The following is a 21,292-nucleotide window of genomic DNA, read 5'->3' on the forward strand; positions in this document are numbered from 1 at the left end:
CAATAGTTCTCGAGTAGTTCTATAGTTCCTGATAGGTTTTAACAATAGTTCTGCTACGTAACATCGTTAAAACACGAAATTTCCAAAAATTGAGGTGCTACACGGTTATGAAGTTGGCACCGTAGTTTCTTAGATACGTTTCAATAATAGGCTTTTTAAATAGATCTCGAGAAGTTTCATAAATTCTTATAGGTTTTAACAATAGTTCTGTTGCGCAACATCGGTAAAATATCTATTAAATATACTGGTTGCATCATACGCTTCAGTGCAGGTAGGCATTAAATGCTAGCTTTTGTCGTATTAAACTTACCGAGCTTACACTGTGCGCTCGAACTTAGGATTGCAAAGAAAAAAATATTTAGGCTCTATTCGATGAACTGCCTCGTTGTAAGTATTGCTTTGGGAATCAGCGGTAAGTAGCGGAGAGGCTCTGCTCGCCAGGTTACACGTTAATGATTGCGGTCAGCTGGGCTACGACGGGATCCGCATTATCGACGGAGGTACATTCTATTTCCTGACTTACCGCTGCGATTCAGCGCCATGTTTTTGGTATCGCTCAAAACCGTAGCGTTGTGCATCTCCCTACTCATCTCTGTCCCTACTCATCTTTGCCCAAGTCATCTTTTCTGTAGTGTTCAGCATCTTCTTGCTCATCCTTGTACAACGAAGGACAGTTTCGAACATTGCAGAGGGCAGCATCGAACCGGCGCACGCTATACCCACTGTCGGTAATGTAGAAAACTGCGCAATTTCACAATTAGACTACGATATGGTTTATTGATCATAAACCAAATAATCAAATTCTTCAACTTCCTGCCTAATCGGTAACGCTCAACCGCAATCCTACACTTTATATCCAATGGATACTAAATACCTTATCCAGCATCAATCGATACATACAAAATTGATTACAAACTACCGCATTTACAAGTCAGCCTTCAGATGGCCCCAGCAGTGCCACATCAAAGTGATCATAGACACTGCATCTCCAAAAATCTTACTGATAAAAAATGTCTTAACAATAATAAAAAAATGATACGCGATACTGAAAGTACTTTAATAATGCCATCAAAATTTTTTAAAAACTAGACTTTTAAAAACGAGACATCCACAGGAATAAAGAAGCAATAAAGAACGAAGTCCGAGGTATCTCGTTCCAAAGTCCAGCAGTGCCAAATGGATGAAATTCTTTATGGGAAGCGAATTGAGGTCAGTAGGTGAGAGCGGCGACTGCAATAACAATAACAGTCATGGATGGGGGTGAGTGCCAGGCTGTAATATTTCATAAGGGGTGTCCGCTGATATAACGAGTAAAGAAATGCGTCAGACGTCACGTTCACCCGATAAAACAGAACTACGTAGTTACGCTGTATATATACCCACACAGCCACAAAGACGAACTGCAATGCCGATACGATTACCCGGAGGTGGGAAACAAAAAAAAATAAAAGAATAATACTACAGAGGAGAAATAAACGTATAAGGAACCGAGAAAATTCAAACGAGCAACCTCACATAACAATTTAATATGATCCCCATGTTTCCCAACTTTATAGAACTTCCCATTAACTCGCATACCTAGCCAACCCCATAAACGAATTCTCTCACGGTCATCCTATGGGTTTCCTTAATAATACGAAATTGCATAATATTACATACCGGACAAACCCATCCACTTTACTGGACTTAAGTATTTCGTGTTAGTGACCCCCGACCCCGCTGCCCCCAATTCCAAAAAAATAGCTTCCTCGAGGATTAGAATGAAATTACACTGTTACACGGTAAATAGCAATAGGTATTTCTGTTCCTTATGTAAATTCCCATAGTCAAAGACACTATGGACTGTCTGTTAGTATCAATTCCCCTTAATCATATATGATAATATTACACTGTCATAACTGCTATATTTATTTATATATATTAATATATATAATTAATAATTTTAATACAAGCGAATATTCATTAATAAGAAACTGGCTTTACCTGAAAATTCGCTTTCACATATTGGGAGGAGCAACTCCTGATGAAACTTTCAATGTTTATGCTCCTGGCAAACGTCTGTAGATACTCCACTCACCGGTAGGCGGCAGGTACGTACTTAGTATCTATAACGTAGCTAGATACCTTCCAGGATGCCCAGGGTAAACTTTATGGTAAACTCCAGGCAGCCTGGAGCTAGCTAATTAACTATTGCTGTAAACAAGCCCTAATGTCCCAATCTGGTAATATGGGTGCCTCACACACTGGATAGGTTAGGTTAGTGGATATTCTGCTACGTATGATCGTTGTGTACGAGACATTCGATAACCTAATAGAAATCGGTCGTTGTAGATACAATTTCTACTTAGCTGAGATCTGGTTAACATGGTATATCTATAGGTACTTCCGGTGGGGGAGGTTGAAAAAAAATGATAATAGGGTAATTGCCTGGTAAGCATGGTCTATCGGTGGTATTTACCAATGGCAGTACATTTTGTGGGTATTTAAAAATATTTTGGGTATAGGGTATGGTTTTTATTATTTATGTAAGTTGCGATGGTAATTGGTCCATTACTGTATATTTCTGTACTTTAGCTATCAATGTGTATTTTTTTTTTTTTTTTGGGTAATAACGGATACCTCGATTATCGCGAGTATGAATATTTACTGTACGATAGTAATGTATGGTAATTCTTGAATTATTAAGAAAGTTGACCATTTATTCGAGGGTTATTTCAGTTCTTTTTATGGAATTTACGAAAATATAGCAAAGTAGATAATGCTTCTTGATAAGAATCCAAACATGTTGGGTTCGATAAATTTTTATAAGTTATAATGCTTTTCCGATAATCAATTTATAAATTACTTTTTTGTCTCGTACAAAGCAGACACCTTCGTGTCACAGAAAGTTTAAGCAACAGACTTTCGATTAATTCGAACGTTATGGATAATTTTCTCAGTTTCCCGGAGTCGTCGAATTAAGGTAAAATTTGCGTTGCAAATGCATTTATTCGATGCTGCATAAACAGGGTGCACCGTAGTTACTACCCCTTGAATTACCATTCTGGGAATTCACTAGGGGATGGTCGAACGGCCAGTTGTACAGATTACACATCGAGTGTATACAGTCGGATACATGGTTTTGGGGATACGTGAAATTTATATAAATCATGGAAAAAGTGTGTGTCAAAAAAATTGTGGATGATGATAAAAATTGAATTTTATATTCGAAGACACGATCTTCGTACTTATCCCCCCTCCAAGCAGATTTCTATTCTTATTATCTCCTCGCGCGTTAAAGCGTTCCATATTTCATCAAAGGGATACCGCAAGGTCCGCAGAAGCGAAGGAAAAAATAAAAATGACAAACGGATCTCGGTTATTTTCCGTCGGGATGCGAAGGGACTGCGGATCCTTAAAAGAAAAAGGGAAAAAAGATCCTCACGCACCACGTAACGCATTTGCACGCAGCGAAACGTGGGGTAAACCCACAAAGCTCTCGAGGCATTTTCAAACCTTCGATATAACAGAACCGGAAATATGAGATTCGTTGCTCGCGATTCGACCGTCCGGATGCTGCGATAAAGCAAAAAAATATGTTAAAGAAAAAAAAGTCCTAGAATCACGAACCCGCGCGACTTTATCCGAATCTACCCCTCAACGTGCTAAAAAATACGTCGAGTTTTCGCCATAGGAAAATATTACTTTGTACGGTAAAAAAAAAACACGTACTTCAAAAAATTATCTACCGTATTTCATCCTTACAATTATTATCCTACTTTTACCTGAGACCTAAGCAGAAATCATGAAAAAGCCTAACCAGTATTAGGTAATAAGACACAGTAACGAGTAAAGTCTCGTATCACCACAGACTATGGAAACGTGACTGGAAACTGAAATTCGAAAAAAAAAAAATTAACTTTACCGCGTCCCGTAAAATATCCGACCCGTTAAATTGTCTCCTACAATAGCCAGGAATGTAGGTCGATAAATAGTCAGACTTGGGCAAGCGTTAAATTCCATTTTCACCCATCCCCTGTGAGGGGGTTAACACACATGTAATTAAAAAAAAATCTATAATCCAAAAATAACGCATTTCAAAATCCTACGAGTCAAAAATCAAATCGTTAAGTAGATATCATCGACAACTAGCCAGACAATTTTAAAATTCCTAAAATTTCCCAGGCTTGTTTTTATAATCTCAATAAATAAGTTATACGACTTCCTCTATCACTTTCTAGAATTCTACATGGGACACTTTCGGAGTTCTAGAAGGAACTGCGAGTCGCTTAGAGCAGTAGATTATCCTGGGCAATGTATCCTCAGAAGAATTTCAGAAAATATGATTTCATTTCGAAGATTGTCGATTGTATTTCCGAGTTTACGAGTGTCCCGGAAAAAAAATCCCTAGGCTTTGTCACTAGTTACTAGTAAATGTCAGTATCAATGGATATGCAGATACACACAGTAGTTATACAGCGGAATCTACTGGCTTGAAGATAAGGGGACGAACGGATTATATTTAATTTTCCAGGATGTCTGTACTTGATAATTAGTCCTGATAGTTAGGCAGTTACGGAAATGCACGGCCGCTCAGGCTGCTAGGTTGAGCTAGAGAGGGTCGGAGTAAGCGCGTGGCAAATAGTGTGATATACAGAGAGCAACGAATCGGAAGTGTCAAATCGAAATCCCTCCACCAATTAATAAATTGGGAGCACTCACCGGAGCTGGTTCAGCTGATCCGTCAAGTCCGAGAATTGCATCCAGGAGACAGTCGGGTGGGCACTGCACTTCCGGAACACGCACAGAAAATTTATAGAATTTGCTGGATATCGCGAGAGTAACGCGACAACTAGACGAGCCAGAACTTTTTATACCGTATTTAAACACAGCTAGAAAAACTATAAACAAATAGCCCGGGAGTGCGAGCCAGTTCGTGACACCTCGGTCGGTGCCCCGAGACAGACTGCTTTGACAAAATAGCCAAATTCGAGAACTAATAATTCTGATAATCTGATTGGTCGAGATCCTTATAGCCGATAACTCTTCCCTTTCCCTCGAGTCGTCCCTTTAAACCAAATCGAGAGCGTTCCTTAGCGAATCCCCACGGCAGATTCGAGCACCTCGACCTTAACTAAACCATAACGAAATCTTCCGAGAGCATTGGCATAACTGTACGAATCAACCCGAGAGCGCAGCTTCTGAGCAGGGTGGCGACCGAAAGAGAACCAGAAATCGAGAACGTTATCTGTATCGGTAGCCGGAGTCGCCTTGTGACCGTGAATCGAAAAATCACGTCACACTGGATATTGCAAAATCTAGTGATACTGTAATATTCTTGGTATTTTGTAATATCTGAATATTGTGTTATTCCTGAAGTCTAGTAATGTATATTCGTACAGGAAACGGGATAACGACGTAGGTAAATTGAATTTTGCAGTAGAAACGTTCTGCGTTAATTAAAAAGTGTTTTCGCCAGGGATGAATAAATGTTTATTTTATGAACGCGTTGCGAAGAACGTGATAACGAGCAAGCAGCATGCGAAGTGTACTTATCTACGTACCGTGACGCTTTTCCCCGTCGAACTATTCAAGCCACAAGGAAAATAAAAAAAAGTCTTTTGTTACCTCAGCATACGTAATGTTATCAATTTTTTTTTTTAATTTTTAATTTTATTCTTTAAACAACTTTATACAACACCTTATTCATTTTACTAGGAATTCACAGAGCGAATTTATCACATTAACGACCTAAGCTAAGTACAGATATTGGATGGATTCAGACAAATTTATGTTATAAGAAATAAGGGAAAGTGGGCTTAAAAAGAAAATTGAGATTCCTGATAACGCAACTGCAATTCAATCGAGTGATCAAGCGTTCGATTCGACATTTTTTTAAATATAAAAATCCCATTGAAAATCTCAACGCTCGTTGGATCGATCATCGACTGTACGTCTATTCGTTAATTTTGAAATAGCCCATTGGGAACTTATTTCTTTCAAATAAATAAAATACAGCCATTTATTAACATAGACTAAAGGCTTTTTTGTCTAACGGCCAAAACATTCCTATTCTTGTATAGTTGATAATTACCCCAAAAAGATTCTGAAATATCATTTCGCGTATGATGGCCAATATTACCTACCCCATGCTTGTTATCAGTTCGACGTACAAAACATGAAATAAATATTTGATATTCAGTACAGACTCCGACACGAGGATCAGGAACAAATTGAGCCGTCATTGCAATTTCTATCTAAAAAACGATCGATGCACTAGACTGGGTTTATTTTAACAGTGAAGTCCAGCTGTCTGTTAGTCCGTGGGCCCTCTCTCCAAGAAGATCGACAAGACTGATGATGCTATGGAGAAAAAAAGAAACGAGAAAAAAAATAAATATCTTTACATGCACGATGCAATTATAATGCATCTTACCTGTAAGAATGGATCCTAAAAACATAAGTGCAGGTAGGCAACCAATTTCTAAAAAAATCGGAAACATCAGACTTCCAAAAACAACACCAAGCCGTCCAACAGCTGTCACGTGACTTCCGGCAGTGGCTCTAAAAAATGTTAATAACCAAAAATAGCCAATGAAAAATAACTTTTATAAATTAATTGTAAAATTGGCAATACCCAGTTGCCCGTTTATTCTTACCGCAATGTATTCGGAATGACTTTGTTACTCGACACGTTAACGGTGTCACTTGCAATTCGTGCTGTCGATATAATTAACGCCGCCATGACCAGCATCGACGGTACGGATTGGCCCCAATTAATTCCAAAGCTGCTCGCAGCGCCAGCGGCCAACGTCAAAACTACAAAGAGCATTCAGAGTATTTTCAAGTTATCGACGGTAGTTGACTTTACGCTGACGTCTTACCCAATATGATTCTTCGTCGCGTGGATTCGGTGCCGACGAGACCAGCAAAAATAGCGCCAAAGACAGTTGCAGTAGTGATTATAGTTGAATTCAGGAGAATAATCGGTTCCAAGTTAGGCTATACAATAAATCTTGTATTAATATTAATTACAAAAATTTATATAAACGTTAACTGGCAATTAGGCGTTATGGATTATTGTAGCAGCGATTATCGTGACTTACCGGAATTAATTATTAAATCATAATTAAATACGGGAAGCAGTAGTAACATAAAAGAGTAGCGAAAACGTTATAGGAAATATTGAAAATATAATTAAAATGATGGGCCAATGCTAGATCATATAATAGGAAAACATGTAGTGACTTATGTACTTGGCCTCAATAATATGATATCAATACTTTCTGTTAGAGGAATTCACAGCAATCCTGTACTTGGCGTAGTTTTTTACACGTAAGTATTTTTTGGCGGATCGTGACTTACCGGAATGCAAGTGATCGTGGAATTAATTGTCGCCTGATTCCCTGGCGACGTCATTGCTTGATAACGCAGCGTCTCGCTCATGGTTAACATACCGCGTTCGGGATAGTCGGTAACGAAGTTTCCTAACAATGAGAACAGCTGTGGTAACCATAGGCGTAGAGTGTTGGATCTGCATTGATAAAATTGCCTATTAATATACAATTCCGATACGAAATTTTTTGATAACCTTGAATAAATATCACTATGAGAGTATTGTTCTTTTATTAATTCTTATCTATTTTTTTTTCTCTTTCTCTTTTCATAACGATTCTAATAACAGGACCGGTGTTATAAAAGAAAATGTATTACCCGAGCATACTGGAAAATTGAATGAAAAGTACGCCAATGAAAATAAAATTGTTGGGTCTAGAGAAGAGCACTTTCGTTTCCGTCCATTCTTTTAGTATTTTTCGTGAATTCCTTTTTCTCACTGATATACACTCCACCTCCTTCTCCTCGGGGAGCAATTCTTTTATCTGTGTCAGGAAATAAAAAAAAAAAACATTTATATATGCAAATATGTATATATCACAGCTGTGTAAAGTCGCGAGACAAGACATACGTGAACACGTGCGATATGTTTGGCCCAACTAAATTTTCTATCGTCCAGGAAAGCGAGCAAGAGTTTTCTCACGAAGCCACTTTCTGTGCAAAGCGAAATAAGAAACGGATAAGAAGCCCGGTGTGAATTGATAAGGAAGTATAAAAGTTTTTTTGATACTATTGAAAAAAAAAAAATATATATATATATATATATATATATATAAAAAAACGCAATTTCTCATATTCCGCGATACGTTCCAATTTAAGAGTAAATTGCAAATGACTATAATTATCCTTTGATATCTAATTACTGGAATTATATGATATTCCATTAATCAAGGATCGACTAATTATCCCAATTACCGGAAAAGTATCAGCAGACTTTCTCGTATTCATTGAATACATTTTCTTGAATAACTTCAACGCCTCGTCGCTCCTTCCGCTTTTCATCAGCTGCAGCGGACTTTCCGGAAGTATGGAAATCGTCACGAGTCCCACGACCGAAGGAAGCGAGCAGATCAAAAGATAGATCCGCCACGAATTATAAACTAATTGATCCTGAATCAGAGTAAACGACCAGGATTGAGGTACTATGTAAAAAGCCAGAGCTGCAAAGGAAAAAAATGACCCGATAAATATTCGGAAAAAAAAAAAAAAAAAAAAATTAATCGTGAATCAAAAATTTTTTTATTTATACCTGGCAGCAAAATATTTCCTAAACCAAAGAGAATTCCGCTCCATTTTGCAAAAAGTGCTTTGTTCTTTGCACCATGAAATTCCATTAAATACGTTGTCAACATATCCAAAGGACCGGTCACTCTACAACGAAGAGAGAAAAAGCCATAAAGGATCAGAGTCGGTACGATACATGACAAAAATGAATTTGATCGAGTACTCACAAAAATCCTGTAACAAATTTAAGTACGACTATCAACTGGTATGAATTTAACATACTAATTATTATATTGCAACATGCATTAGCCAGTAAGCCATATAGTACGGGTAAACGTCTTCCCACACGATCCTTCAGCAATTCCCACAAGAAAGCAGTGGTCATCATACCTAGAGAACAGGGGGTGTGATGAACACGGCTTAATTTACTGTTCCTTAATTTGTGCTCCGTCATTAGCAACAGTATACCTATATAGACAACCGATAGAAGGACTCCCTTACGCATAGTGGTAAGACTAAGATCGCATTCGGCAGCGACTAAAATAAACGTGGCACTTCCCATATTAAATAAACTACTCCAAGCGGCAGGTATGGCGGCGAGCAAAAGAAGATAATTAAAAAGTCCAAAACCTTTTGAGGAAAAAAAAAAATAAATAAATAAAAATATATTTTTTCACCATTTTTTTTTTTTTTCTCAATTTCCTCAAAATCATATCCAAACACACTCTTACCGGCTGCGGACGCGGCTTTTTCGTAATCAGCTGATTCGTGCTCAGGCGGCGACGAAACTTCCAAACACTTCTTAGTTCCATTTTCGGCTGTCATTTTATTGCCTACTGGCATAGGCGTGTACAGAATTTCTTTACGAGGCTGACTGCAGATTGTATTAACGAGTATAGAATATAATATATAAACAAATATATATGTATATATTATATTCTATGTAAATTTTTTATTCTCAATTTCTTGAATTTTTTTTATACATTTTTTTTTGTATCGAACTATCAAAATAATTAGCGGAAATTTTTTACTGAAATCACTTCTCCAGCACTTTATCTCGGGTTGGTGAACCGATAGGACGTTTCCACGAGGAGCGACAGTCGCTTATGGATTATTGAAAGGAAACTAAAAAGTAACTGCACCACAGCCTCGTACGAATAATACGTAATTACGAATTCACAATGTATTCTGCGAGGGACGTTTCTTTGTCGTTGCCCAGTAATCTCTAACACGATCTAACACACTGCGGCCATCTAATATATCCTCTGCTCTTGAACATATGTATCAACCATGAGTTCTCATCGTTTGCGTCGTCAGCGAGAACTCGTACCGTGGAACTCGTGACGTATTAATAAAATCGGGTCAAACGATTCAATTACAGAAATGACTTAGAAGCGACTTTCAGACAAGTCGACTGATTGTGAATTTGATTCAGGAAATCCCCGAAAAAAAAAAAAGAGTGGAGGGGAGGGGGATTAACAAAAATGGCTATACATTCTTTTTATAGCATATTTCAGGAATATACATATACATGTATATTGGGTCGATATATTTAGGCTGTAATTCTGTTATAAATAATACATTCAATGCATATTTTTTCTTGCAATTTTTCTTGCATCGCAATTCCAGTCAAAACTATTCGGCACATATGAATTTTACATATGGAAGCTTCAAGCGTTCTTGTCGCCCGAGACCTTGTGAAAAAAATGATAATATGATTACGTGAACATACAAATGTTGTGTAAGTACACTTTTCTACGTATTCCGCCTGCGATGTTGACACTGCGATAAAACGTAACGTAGGAAGAGTCAAGTAATCCTTATCAATAAATTATAATTTGTGTTTTTTTTTAATTATCTCGTAATTGTTTATATTTCGAAATTTATGAACAATCAAAATTAACGCTTTCGTGAAAATTATATATTTCTTCCTGCGTGCATCGTTTGTTATTAAATAATGGGCACTGAGTTAACTCTAACTGAGGAACAAGCTTGATCGGCTGTGTGCTGAATAACGAAGCAGCATGGGAAAGAGTAAAAGATTTTACAGTGTACCAGAAAGAATAGAAGCTGATCAGCTGTCGCTATAGTTAAGCCTGAAAAGGGAAGCGTACGAAACAAAAATTGATAAATATTGCATGAAGAAAGTATCGAAGAATTGAAAAAAAAAAAAAAAGAAAAGTTCAATAAAATACGAAGAAGAAGAAGAAGGAAGAATATGGTAAAAGTTGAGGGACGTGGTGAAGAAGGAAGAAGAGGATATGGAAGATGGGAATAAAGAAATTATGGGATAAAAAATGTAGATAAGAAAGGGAGATAAGGAAATCAGTGCAAAGATGTCAAAATGAAGCTGGGTCAAAAACAAGGAAAACTCTTTGCCTTCTCTGTGGATCTAAAGGCAGCCTTCGACTTAGTATGTCGGCAGAAACTCTGTAACGTGCTAAAAAAGAAGGGAAAGGAATTGGTAAACTAAGAGAGAAGACAGAGGAATTATACACAGAAAGAAAAAACGTGGTTGGGATAGGAGACCTGAATTCGAAGAACTTTTGGACTACAGAGAAGTGGGACAAGGCTGTCCAGTCGGTCCAGGACTTTTTGCACTGTATCTTTCAGACATCAAAGAACAGCAGAAAGGTGGACAATTAGAGGGGGGCGGGGTGATAGTGGGAAAAAGAACGAATTGGGAACGTTTGCATATACCGACGACTTGGTACTGTTAGCAAGGAAAGAGAATGAAACGAAGGACTTGTTAAAGAGATTTGAAAAAAAACTTGGAAAAAAATTTAACTCTAAATACAGAAAAATTGAAAGATGATGTAATTTCAAGAGGTAGGAAAAAGAAAGAAAAGAGGATGGACGTGGAAAAGGAGTGGAGGTGAAAAAATGAAATATGTAGGCTGCACATGGGGTGCGGGAAGTTAGCCACCCATAATTCGAAAATTTCGATTCTACTTGTTGTTCAGGCTTGTTCTAAGTTTGTTCTATAATGTTCCAGAAAAACAAGTTTCTCAATTGAAATTTGTAGCGGCGTGGCGAAAAAACTACTTTTTTACTGGAACCTCCCACTTATGGAAAATCAAACTTTTTTTGTTGTTCCAGGTTATTCTGGCGTGTTCTAGGTTTTTCTAGGTTGGTTCAGGTTGATCGCGTAGAACAGACACGTAACACCAGGGAAACACTGGAAAACCTGAGGAGGACGAACGCTTTCAGAATATCATGTGGATATAGGACCATTTCGAACGATTTCCAGGTTATTCCAAGATGAGGTTTTCGTAGGTTTTCGTAGGTTTTCGTAGGTTTTCGTAGGTTTTCGTAGGTTTTCGTAGGTTTTCGTAGGTTTTCGTAGGTTTTCGTAGGTTTTCGTAGGTTTTCGTAGGTTTTCGTAGGTTTTCGTAGGTTTTCGTAGGTTTTCGTAGGTTTTCGTAGGTTTTCGTAGGTTTTCGTAGGTTTTCGTAGGTTTTCGTAGGTTTTCGTAGGTTGCTCCAGATTGCTCCAGGTTGTTCCAGGTTATCAGGTAGGACAGACACGTAAAATCAGGGAAAAACTGGAAAAGCTGAGGAGGACGAATGCTCTCAGAATAGCATGTAGATATAGGACCATCACGAACAATTTCCAGGTTATTCCAGGATGTCCCAGCTTGTTCTAATTTTTGCTAGATTTTTCTAGGTTTCCGTAGGTTTTCGTAGGTTTTCGTAGGTTTCCGTAGGTTGCTCCAGATTGCTCCAGGTTGTTCCAGGTTATCAGGTAGGACAGACACGTAAAATCAGGGAAAAACTGGAAAAGCTGAGGAGGACGAATGCTCTCAGAATAGCATGTAGATATAGGACCATCACGAACAATTTCCAGGTTATTCCAGGATGTCCCAGCTTGTTCTAATTTTTGCTAGATTTTTCTAGGTTTCCGTAGGTTTTCGTAGGTTTTCGTAGGTTTTCGTAGGTTGCTCCAGATTGCTCCAGGTTGTTCCAGGTTATCAGGTAGGACAGACACGTAAAATCAGGGAAAAACTGGAAAAGCTGAGGAGGACGAATGCTCTCAGAATAGCATGTAGATATAGGACCATCACGAACAATTTCCAGGTTATTCCAGGATGTCCCAGCTTGTTCTAATTTTTGCTAGATTTTTCTAGGTTTCCGTAGGTTTTCGAGTTGTTCTAGGTCTTTTTAGGTTTTCATAGGTTTTCCTAGGAAAACCTAATCCAGACACGTTCGTAAATAGAAAATAATAAGAAACGAGAAGACCTGCCGCAATAGTCAAGAAGCTAGGAAATAGAGAAAAATAAAAGCTGGTAACGAGATGGACATGTGGTAATGAAAAAAAGGAGGATGGATGCTGAGAAACCGAAGACAAGAGAATATGTAGAATTAGTCGAAGGAGAAAATAGACGATGCAGCATTTGATGACAGACTGCGAGAGAAGACGAATTGAATATACATTCAATATATGCGAATACTGGAAGGAAAGGAGGAAGGGATAAGTTAGTTGAAAGAAGTAAAAAAGAGATGGGAAGAAATAGCTCGAGGTATATTGTAATTACATACCATATACCAAAATCCTATTTCAAGACCGTAAGAACGAAATGAACAAATTCAATCTGGAGTTAACTGAGCAGACCGGTGATTTCCCAAAAAAAAAGTTATGGTTAACAATTTCGAAAATTTTGAAACAAAAAATTATTTTTGACAGCGTACAATGAATTTTCATTTTAATTGCTTGTTGAAACAGTTTTTACAAAATCACGACTCGCTGCCGCGTGCGTCATTAAGACTGATTCTCATTGAATGACGACAACGGTTGTGTTCACTTCGATTTCTCGATGCACTTATAATCCACGTGCTTTTATAAACGTCAATCAAATGATTTAGGAATGAATGAACGTATAATTCAAGCGGATGCTTGACATTTCGGATTTAAATATCGTCTGATAATGTTATCGGTATAAAAAAAAATTTATAGTTTCTTATCAATGTCATAATTACTACGTTGACAAGATACTCTAGATTTATTCTAGTGATTTGTATGAAAATGAATCTAATGTCGCAACCCCCAACCATACCTAACCTAACCTCAATTTAAATTTCTGAATATTCTAGAGATTTTCAAACGTCTACCGTATGAGCATGATCCACCTGAACCTCAAGCCGTCACGTTCAATGGAAACCAGCCTTTGACCCGGTTGCGTCGATTACTGACCTAGTTGAAACGTAACACGGGAGTGCCATTTGATTTCACCAGGGTGAACGTGGTTCCCGTCAAACATTAAATATCCGATTGTTACCCCGAATTTGTTAAAGTTCCAAGAAACTTGAAAAATTTAAAGTTTGTCCATCATAGATGTTTTTAGCGCGAACAAAAAAAAAAGTTAAAGATTTTGACACTTGGATAAAAATAAATCAATGGATATACAAAATTTATAAAATCCACTTATATTCCAATAAAATAATCTACAATCAGTTTACTTCGCGTAAGATCAAAACTAACGAGTTCATAGTTTAGTCAAAAAAGAAAAAAAAGAATGAAAAATTACAAAATTCGCAATAATCAGCAGCCAAGTCGACTTCATGCCAGCTGGACCAATACTACACTGATTCGATGAGCTACTAAAGTACACAGCATGATACCAGATAAAAAAAAATAAATACCTTAAAAACACATTGAGGTAACATTCCCATACTATTTATCCCCGGTGAGATGCCAGACGCGTGATGAACTCTGTTAAACATTTACAAGGCTAAAAGATAACAGCAGTGCGAAAATCCCAGTCGGCACTGTCAGTATATCAAATTCAGAAAGTAATCACTCCATAGTAAGCACCGTACAAACTACGAGGTTATGTTTTTTGCCATTAAATCCGTTCAGCGCCCCCAGACTGTCGTGGCTCGATGTGTAACCGGTTCCTAAGGTCCGTCACGGCGCTTAAGGTGGTTAAAAGTATCCGCTAAGTACATAAATAGTACCGTGACTAATGAAATAACCGTCACATAGCTTATTCAAAAAAGTACGTTCACTCTCTGTAGAATCGCGCGCCCGGGACTCTGATACACGATAACCATAAGAACAATGCAATATTATAGACAGCCCCCACATCACTGTACAGACAAGGCGTTCGACAGAGTGTAGACAGCACGTGCGCTCAGAAGCAAGAAAAGAGTGGGGAGTAGGCGCGAGAGCCCAGAGGTGGCGCCACCGTACGAAGCGACTAAGCGAAGTTGCCTGCGAAGGAATTCAACGCTGTAAAGTTGCCGGAACCGCCAGGACATGACGTTTGCCGTTGGTTCGACATAATGCATGTAGCAGTTGCTTCTAACCAGTTCAGTACTCTCCGTATCCATCCGAGAGGTACAGTCGAAGCAACTCTCTAATGAGTTTCTCGCGTATTCGATGCGGAATGTGAGTTCTATTCAAACTTATTCTCGTCTCTGGCAACCTGCTTCCCCTTATATATATATATATATATATCGCCCTCTCTAGACACTACATCCCTCCTTCATTCTCAACTCATTCCTCTCTAAGCCCGTATTTTAGCCTCTGCTTCAGCTTATCAACCCCATCCAATTCTCTACCTATTTATTTCTCCCATTGTTTTACTCTACTGCTCAGCCTGTACATTATACCTGTGCAGCATTAAGTTCCCGTAAAGGCATGGCAAGATATTTACATCTGACGTGGCCACCTATCCCAGTTGATTTAAAATCGACACACTGGATACATAGCCGATCCGTAGACTTTAATGGAGGAAGGGGACATGAAAAAGCCATTTTTTTTTTTTTTTGAAAAACCTCATCTCCACGAACCACATCAATTTTTCAATGGAATATCCGTTTATCCCAATATCCGAATATCTGTTTTGTTTGACTAGAAAATTCATCAATTTTTTTTTACATCTCTCTCCAATACTAAAGAGTAATAATGGCGTCCTCGTTGTAATCTGGAGAACAATGAGAGGAAAGAGCTTGTCGAGCTGAAATTGTAGGAGAAAAAGTAAAATCATTCTCGGTATCCAAGCAACGGGTCTAAAGGGTTCAGGGTGGAATGAACGTCCTTTAGATTTCCGGTAAATTGTAGACTTCCGGTTATACTGAATTGGACATCGTTCCAGGATGGATCGGGGTATAGAAAACAACTGGACGTTACGATACCGAAGTTCGTGTCTCATGCGGTGGCATCCAAAAATAAAACTACAGTTCCCTTTGCAAAACCGTCAGGAACTACAGGACCACGTGGGATGCGATTCAGATTTTTTTTTGGATTCCAACGATATGCTGACCTCGTAATCACCGATGGACGCGAATTTATCTTTTTTCGATCGCGTTTTTGTTTTCGGGAAAAATGACAAGAGCTATTGTTAAAAATCATCAGAAACCATGGAACTCTGATGGATGCGGAGGGAACTGTGGTTCCATTTTAGGATCCCACCACGTGGGACGCTAACTTCACAATGATCTGTAGGTTCGATTGCACTGGTACAGTGGACGGCTGGGGTAGGTGGCCACCGACTCCCTAATTTCCCGGTACTATCTGCCCGATCAATATTTAATCACAAGTCTCGTTATTATTCTCGAAACTACAGGCTGCCGACGGAGCAACAAGCAATTAAAGGACGAACCGACGTGTTGACTAGAATTCACGTTAATCATACGATTCCCCAGTGATTTACGAAATGAAAATTGCCATTGTCATTTTTACAGTCATTTTCTGTCGTAGACGCGATATAATAATAACAATTAAATTTCTATATATATTTAAAAAAAAGGGTCGTCTAGTTATTTATTTTTATTATATAATCAATGAGTCCGCCGAGGGGTGCTTTGTAATTCCTATGTAGGGACTACTCAATTATATGCACCCTGCGATATCAACCCTCCAATATGCCTGGACCTCGACCCTTAATCCATCAAACGTCAGTGCAGGATGACGTGCGCCACCAGCGGCACAACTTTCAGCCATGGGACGGTTTACAAATATCCAGCAATATTGCGCACGTTCCTTGTCAAGAGCGCGGGGGCTGAACTATACGCTTAATAGAGTCTACGGGATGGAGGAGTCTCAAGAAAATTTCCTTGTGGCACACGTGGTACCCTGACGACCTCAGGACGCCATTGCTCTAAGTCGACAAGCTAGGGTCCCGACATTTCTGGAGTAGCTGGCACAGGTTGACAATTTGATCCCGTCGATCTTGGTAGGTCCCTGAATAAGTAGGCAGGGGTACCTGCCCCCGCGTGAGATGTGCGAGGGCACATTAAATTTTCTAATAAAAAAGATCAGACACGGACGTTTCAATTTTATAGAAAAATAATGGCCCGGAACGTTCGAGGAATGAAAAATAATTTTTTTTAAGGGTCTGTAACACGCACGCGATCGTTTCGAGACGGGGTGAAAAATTTTCAAAGGAGTGTAGGGGATGGATCAGAAATTCTTTTAAAGGGAACTTTTTATTCCCTTTTCGATTCGCGGCGTCGGGATACCTTGGGAGGATCACGACTATGATCCATTTAACTGGATAGGCAAGGTGTGGTACCGGTTCTTTAGCGTTGCGAAAGGTTCGCAAACTTTCGAGTACACCGCTCGTAGATATGAGCACCCTTGAGCTCATCCATTTCCGCCAAAGTTTATTATTAGAGTAGTTTTAACGCCGGCACACCGAGGAGGACCCGACGTCGAGCGTCTGGCCCGCGGACGCTCGCGAGGCGTCGGCGCTCGCCGTCGTTTGAGCTTTTAGCGAACGCCGCGCCCGGAGAACTTTGGGAAACAAAGTATAAAAGTGAAACCGAGTCGTTTCCCGAGTGGTTTTATAAATTACGAGGGAACTTTGAGGCGACTGGACTTTAAGTAAATCTAGGGCTTATATTACCTGAGAGGTCTTAAGGTAGGCAGAAGGCTCTTTGTGATCTTAACTTTCGGAAGGATCGCCCCCCCTCTCGGTGTAATTAAGCATAAACGGAACAGAGGTATGAATTTTTCAAAAAAATTTTCCCAAAACAAAGGTATTTTTCACCAACAACGCTGGTTTATACGGATACGAGGAATTATTTATATTTTCGCTACAGGCACTCCAATAATTTATAAAAATACGATTTTCGTAAGAAACGATAAACATTTCGATTATCGATTTTATCTTCGTCAATGATCTAGCTCCTTACGAGCTTCACAGCTGGCACGAAGACTGGATAATTACTTCTGCTTCGCAATGATCTACAGCAACCTTAAAAAAATCGAAATAAAAGTAACGGAGCAGAGAGACAAAAAAAGTCCCATATAAAAGAGTTGGAATAAAAAGTATTAAAAAAGTTCAATAGCTTTGACTGATAAAAAATAGTACTCATCCCCCCACCCTCAGCCCTGAAGGATACTGTCGATACCGAGAGACAGGAAAGAAAAAAAAAAAAAAAAAAAAAAAAAAAAAAAAAAAAAAAAAAAAAAAAAAAAAAAATCAAAGAAAATCCTCGTACCAGGTAGAGAAAAGGAAGACGGTACCGAAATTAGAATTCGATGCCTTTAATTGGCCTTCCGTCCTCTCGCAGTTAATTGCAACGTAGCAAAGCGTCAGGACGCTCGGCGGACATTCACAAAGGACGTAAAAGCAATCAGCAGAAATTCCATCCCCGGCTTTCGTTTCCGTGACTCTTCCGTCTCCGGAGAGAGCCCGTTTAATTGGCCAGGGTGCATCAATTTCTAACCAGCTACGTGTAACGAGGATGCCATCGCATCGTTGGTCCACTCGGACTGTGTCGTTACACATAGTGACAAGTAGATGGCAGCACTGTGCCATGACAGTCTCGTTCAAAGAATTTTCAAAAAACGTAAATACTATATACTTGGACGAAGATACGAATAACATAAATACATGATGAACTCATCATCTTTTATTAACACTTTACAAATCCAGTTACTCGATCCTTCGACCCCCGTCGCTCCGGCATATCTACGTCACCTATATAAAGTTTCTCTTTCGGCCTTCCTCGTCTACTCATCGCCTGAGGATCCACCACTTGTGTAATCCGTTACACGTCGAATATAATCGTCGTTGGTACCCCTGTGTAAAACTCGGATACCACCAGTTCACTTAGCTACTCTACTGGGCTATTGTGCGTGTATACTATTCGGCCTCACCTTCTCCGCGGAACCACATTCATCCATCTTGTTCGATTCTCTATTTTATTCTTGGTACCAATACCACTTCCGGTACACGGTTGTAGACGGCCGACATATTTGTTATTGTTGATCGATACTTGTACAAATAAAATATTGGCTGTCACCCCCTTCGCGGTTGGTATCTTCGTTCGCTAGATCCACCTCAGTACTCAATTGATATAGGGAGTGTCAAATTTTCCTTTCTTTTCTAGAGGTAATATATCTGTTTAGGGTGTGTTGTATTCGGAGTTGTTCTATTTTTTTTTTTTCATGGTATCTGTTACGCCTTCGTACAGTTCGTTACACGTTTATGGCGAGGGTTGCGCAAATGATCCACGTTGTCCTGTGTATATATACCTGAACACATGAGATATGTATACATGGCCTAGCATCAGACTTCATCAATGTATGCAAATACGGAGGGTGCAAGGGCTTTGGCTGCGCATCAAAAGCTAATGACACAAAGATAACCTTGTTTCCTCTCTCGAGCTCTATTTCTCTCGTAGTTAATACACTACCCTTGCTAAAGCGTCGACTGATATCTCATTTGCAGGGCTACAAGATCATGAACATCTTCTGGGTAGCTGAGCAAAGCAATTCGATCGCCTACTTTACATCAGGCGCCGTCAGCTCGCTAGGAATAGCAATGTAGTCGCTGCACATCCTGCGGTAATCCATTTTGTTAAATGAATATTGAATAACATTCTTGCCACTTTTCCGCACAAGGAAATCCAGTCCCGTTGTCTTGTTACAGCGAAATAAGAAGGTTCTGTACTTTTGAAAATTCGAGGTGAAGACGAGCGACGGTGGCGCCTTAGAGGAGCATCGCTCGAATGAGGAACGATGTTGGAGGCGATCCTGTAATTTTTTTGTTGAACGTACAAAGCGCGGTAAATTTAAATTTCATTCGTGTCACGCACAACCCATTTGAACCTGCTGACAGTCGCGTCGATGCGTTATTGCATCGATTCGTTAACGCTCAACGAAATAATGGCTCGCGGAAATGATTGGAATTGTCGATTAGTCGTTCATTGGAAATTTATCGTCGATCAGTAACGATCGCGAGCCACGTGCAATCTAATGCAATGTTCCTCTGTGGAAATTAGACGTCGTGCTAATTGACGACAGTTAACTAGACGAGACGCCGTGCTAATTATCACATTGCAATCAGCTTTCCTTGCGGCATACGATCTCACTTCAGACCTCTTGCTACATGAAATCGAACGAACAGACGGACAGACGATACTTGACAATACTCGAAACTGGCTTCTAAAAATGCTATTCCCAATGCAACAAACGATACGATACAATGACTACGTTCACGGCGGTCTTAGACCGGTTTAGCTGATACCGATCTAAAGGAATTGACCAATCCCAAATATTCATTACAAGTAAAAATTTCTATGATTCGTCTCTTCAGTGTCGACCAAACCGGTTTAAGACCGCCGTGTAAACGTAGCAAATAGCAAGCAAAACTGACTCACGATACCCGTGTGTTAGGTAAACGAATCCGCGTGGACCGATCAGACAAAAAAAATCCAAAATAATCTCGAATCCATAGCGATCAGGAAAGCGTAGGGTGACGCGTAAGAATACGTCGAACAAGAAATATCGGTTGATCTAGTAAGTAAAAGAAGTCAAAATATCCCTTGAACCGTCACTCACCGACCAAAGTCCCGCGCGGTTGACTTTCCAGGAGTCATGCCTCGACCTCCCTGTCGTTCAGCCGCCATAACGTTTCGTCAGGCCCCTAGCTGGCTCTCCCGACAATCCAATTTTTGCCGAATCCGCTTGCTGAACTCAAAAGCACAGAACAAACGTTACCCAGAGGCAAATCAATCCAAATTCTCAAACCAAATACAGCGAAACGCTCCGTAACCCATTAAACCGCAAAACGCAGGCGAAATTCACCTAATTTTGTAACGTGCGTCGAGGTGCCGTAACATACATGTATAATAGAAAGGATTCACATTACCACACGCTGACCCGCACGGTACAGCCTCGTCCGCTCTCTTTCGAAAAGAGGCTGCCCACAGTTCACAGCCGTACCCAGCGAACCTGTGTACATTGGCGATGTGGATAGAGCGGTTAGCAGCCCGATGCAAACGGAGCAAGTATTTTGGACGGGTTGCCCAAACGATACGCTAATGCTCGGCTATTAACGTTAAAATCCTAAACCGCGAATTCGCCAGCGGATTGGACTTGAATTTCCGAGTGGGATTCCCCGGGCACTTTCCCGGGCAGACGGGAAGATTCAAAAGTGCGACCCACTTTGGGATTTGGATAGCACAAGGGAGAACGTCGATATTTCAATGAATACACACATATACACGCACGCATAGGGTAAGCATAGATAAGATAGGTAAATAGGCCATGCGAACGGGTCTTAAGGATTTGGATGGGATGCGAGAGAAAGAAAGACAGAGAATTTTATGAAGAAAGAAAAGAAATGAACCAAGCCGTACTTGACTTTTACTATCTCTCTTTATATTTTTTTTTCTCTCTCTCTCTTGTACACACTCCCTTGCTGTGTATGACCGTAACCCACTTACGTGTCTTCAAACCC

The 21,292-nt window shown here is 39.6% G+C and overlaps 1 protein-coding gene across 2 annotated transcripts; it reads right to left on the bottom strand.

Annotated features, from left to right (window-relative positions):
* Positions 1-5,583: 5,583 nt before the first annotated feature.
* Positions 5,584-14,155, bottom strand: LOC107271993 (synaptic vesicle glycoprotein 2C). Of its 2 annotated transcripts, XM_015748659.2 has the most exons (12): positions 13,789-14,155; positions 9,330-9,472; positions 9,067-9,228; positions 8,826-8,988; positions 8,624-8,745; positions 8,290-8,534; positions 7,693-7,859; positions 7,345-7,513; positions 6,864-6,981; positions 6,639-6,798; positions 6,416-6,543; positions 5,584-6,342 (listed from the first exon to the last, which is right to left on the bottom strand). In XM_015748659.2, the coding sequence occupies exons 1-12, from the start codon at positions 13,815-13,817 to the stop codon at positions 6,296-6,298; spliced, it is 1,653 nt and encodes a 550-aa protein (XP_015604145.1). In that variant the 5' UTR covers positions 13,818-14,155; the 3' UTR covers positions 5,584-6,295. The 2 variants fall into 2 exon arrangements, with proteins under 2 accessions (XP_015604145.1, XP_024945024.1); XM_025089256.1 differs by lacking the exon at positions 9,067-9,228.
* Positions 14,156-21,292: the final 7,137 nt, after the last annotated feature.

This window comes from Cephus cinctus, unplaced genomic scaffold (assembly GCF_000341935.2).
Source record: "Cephus cinctus unplaced genomic scaffold, Ccin1 Ccin1_scaffold1080, whole genome shotgun sequence".
Taxonomy (NCBI): domain Eukaryota; kingdom Metazoa; phylum Arthropoda; class Insecta; order Hymenoptera; family Cephidae; genus Cephus; species Cephus cinctus.

What these genes read in the sequence shown, in the direction of transcription:
- LOC107271993 (XM_015748659.2), bottom strand. Translation starts at nt 13,817, where the DNA reads ATGGCACTCCCGTGTTACGTTTCAACTAG. An exon ending in AAAAGCCGCGTCCGCAGCCG is followed by an intron (nt 9,229 to 9,329) that starts GTAAGAGTGTGT and finishes TTTCCTCAAAAG; the next exon opens with GTTTTGGACTTTTTAATTAT. An exon ending in TCTATCGGTTGTCTATATAG is followed by an intron (nt 8,989 to 9,066) that starts GTATACTGTTGC and finishes CCTGTTCTCTAG; the next exon opens with GTATGATGACCACTGCTTTC.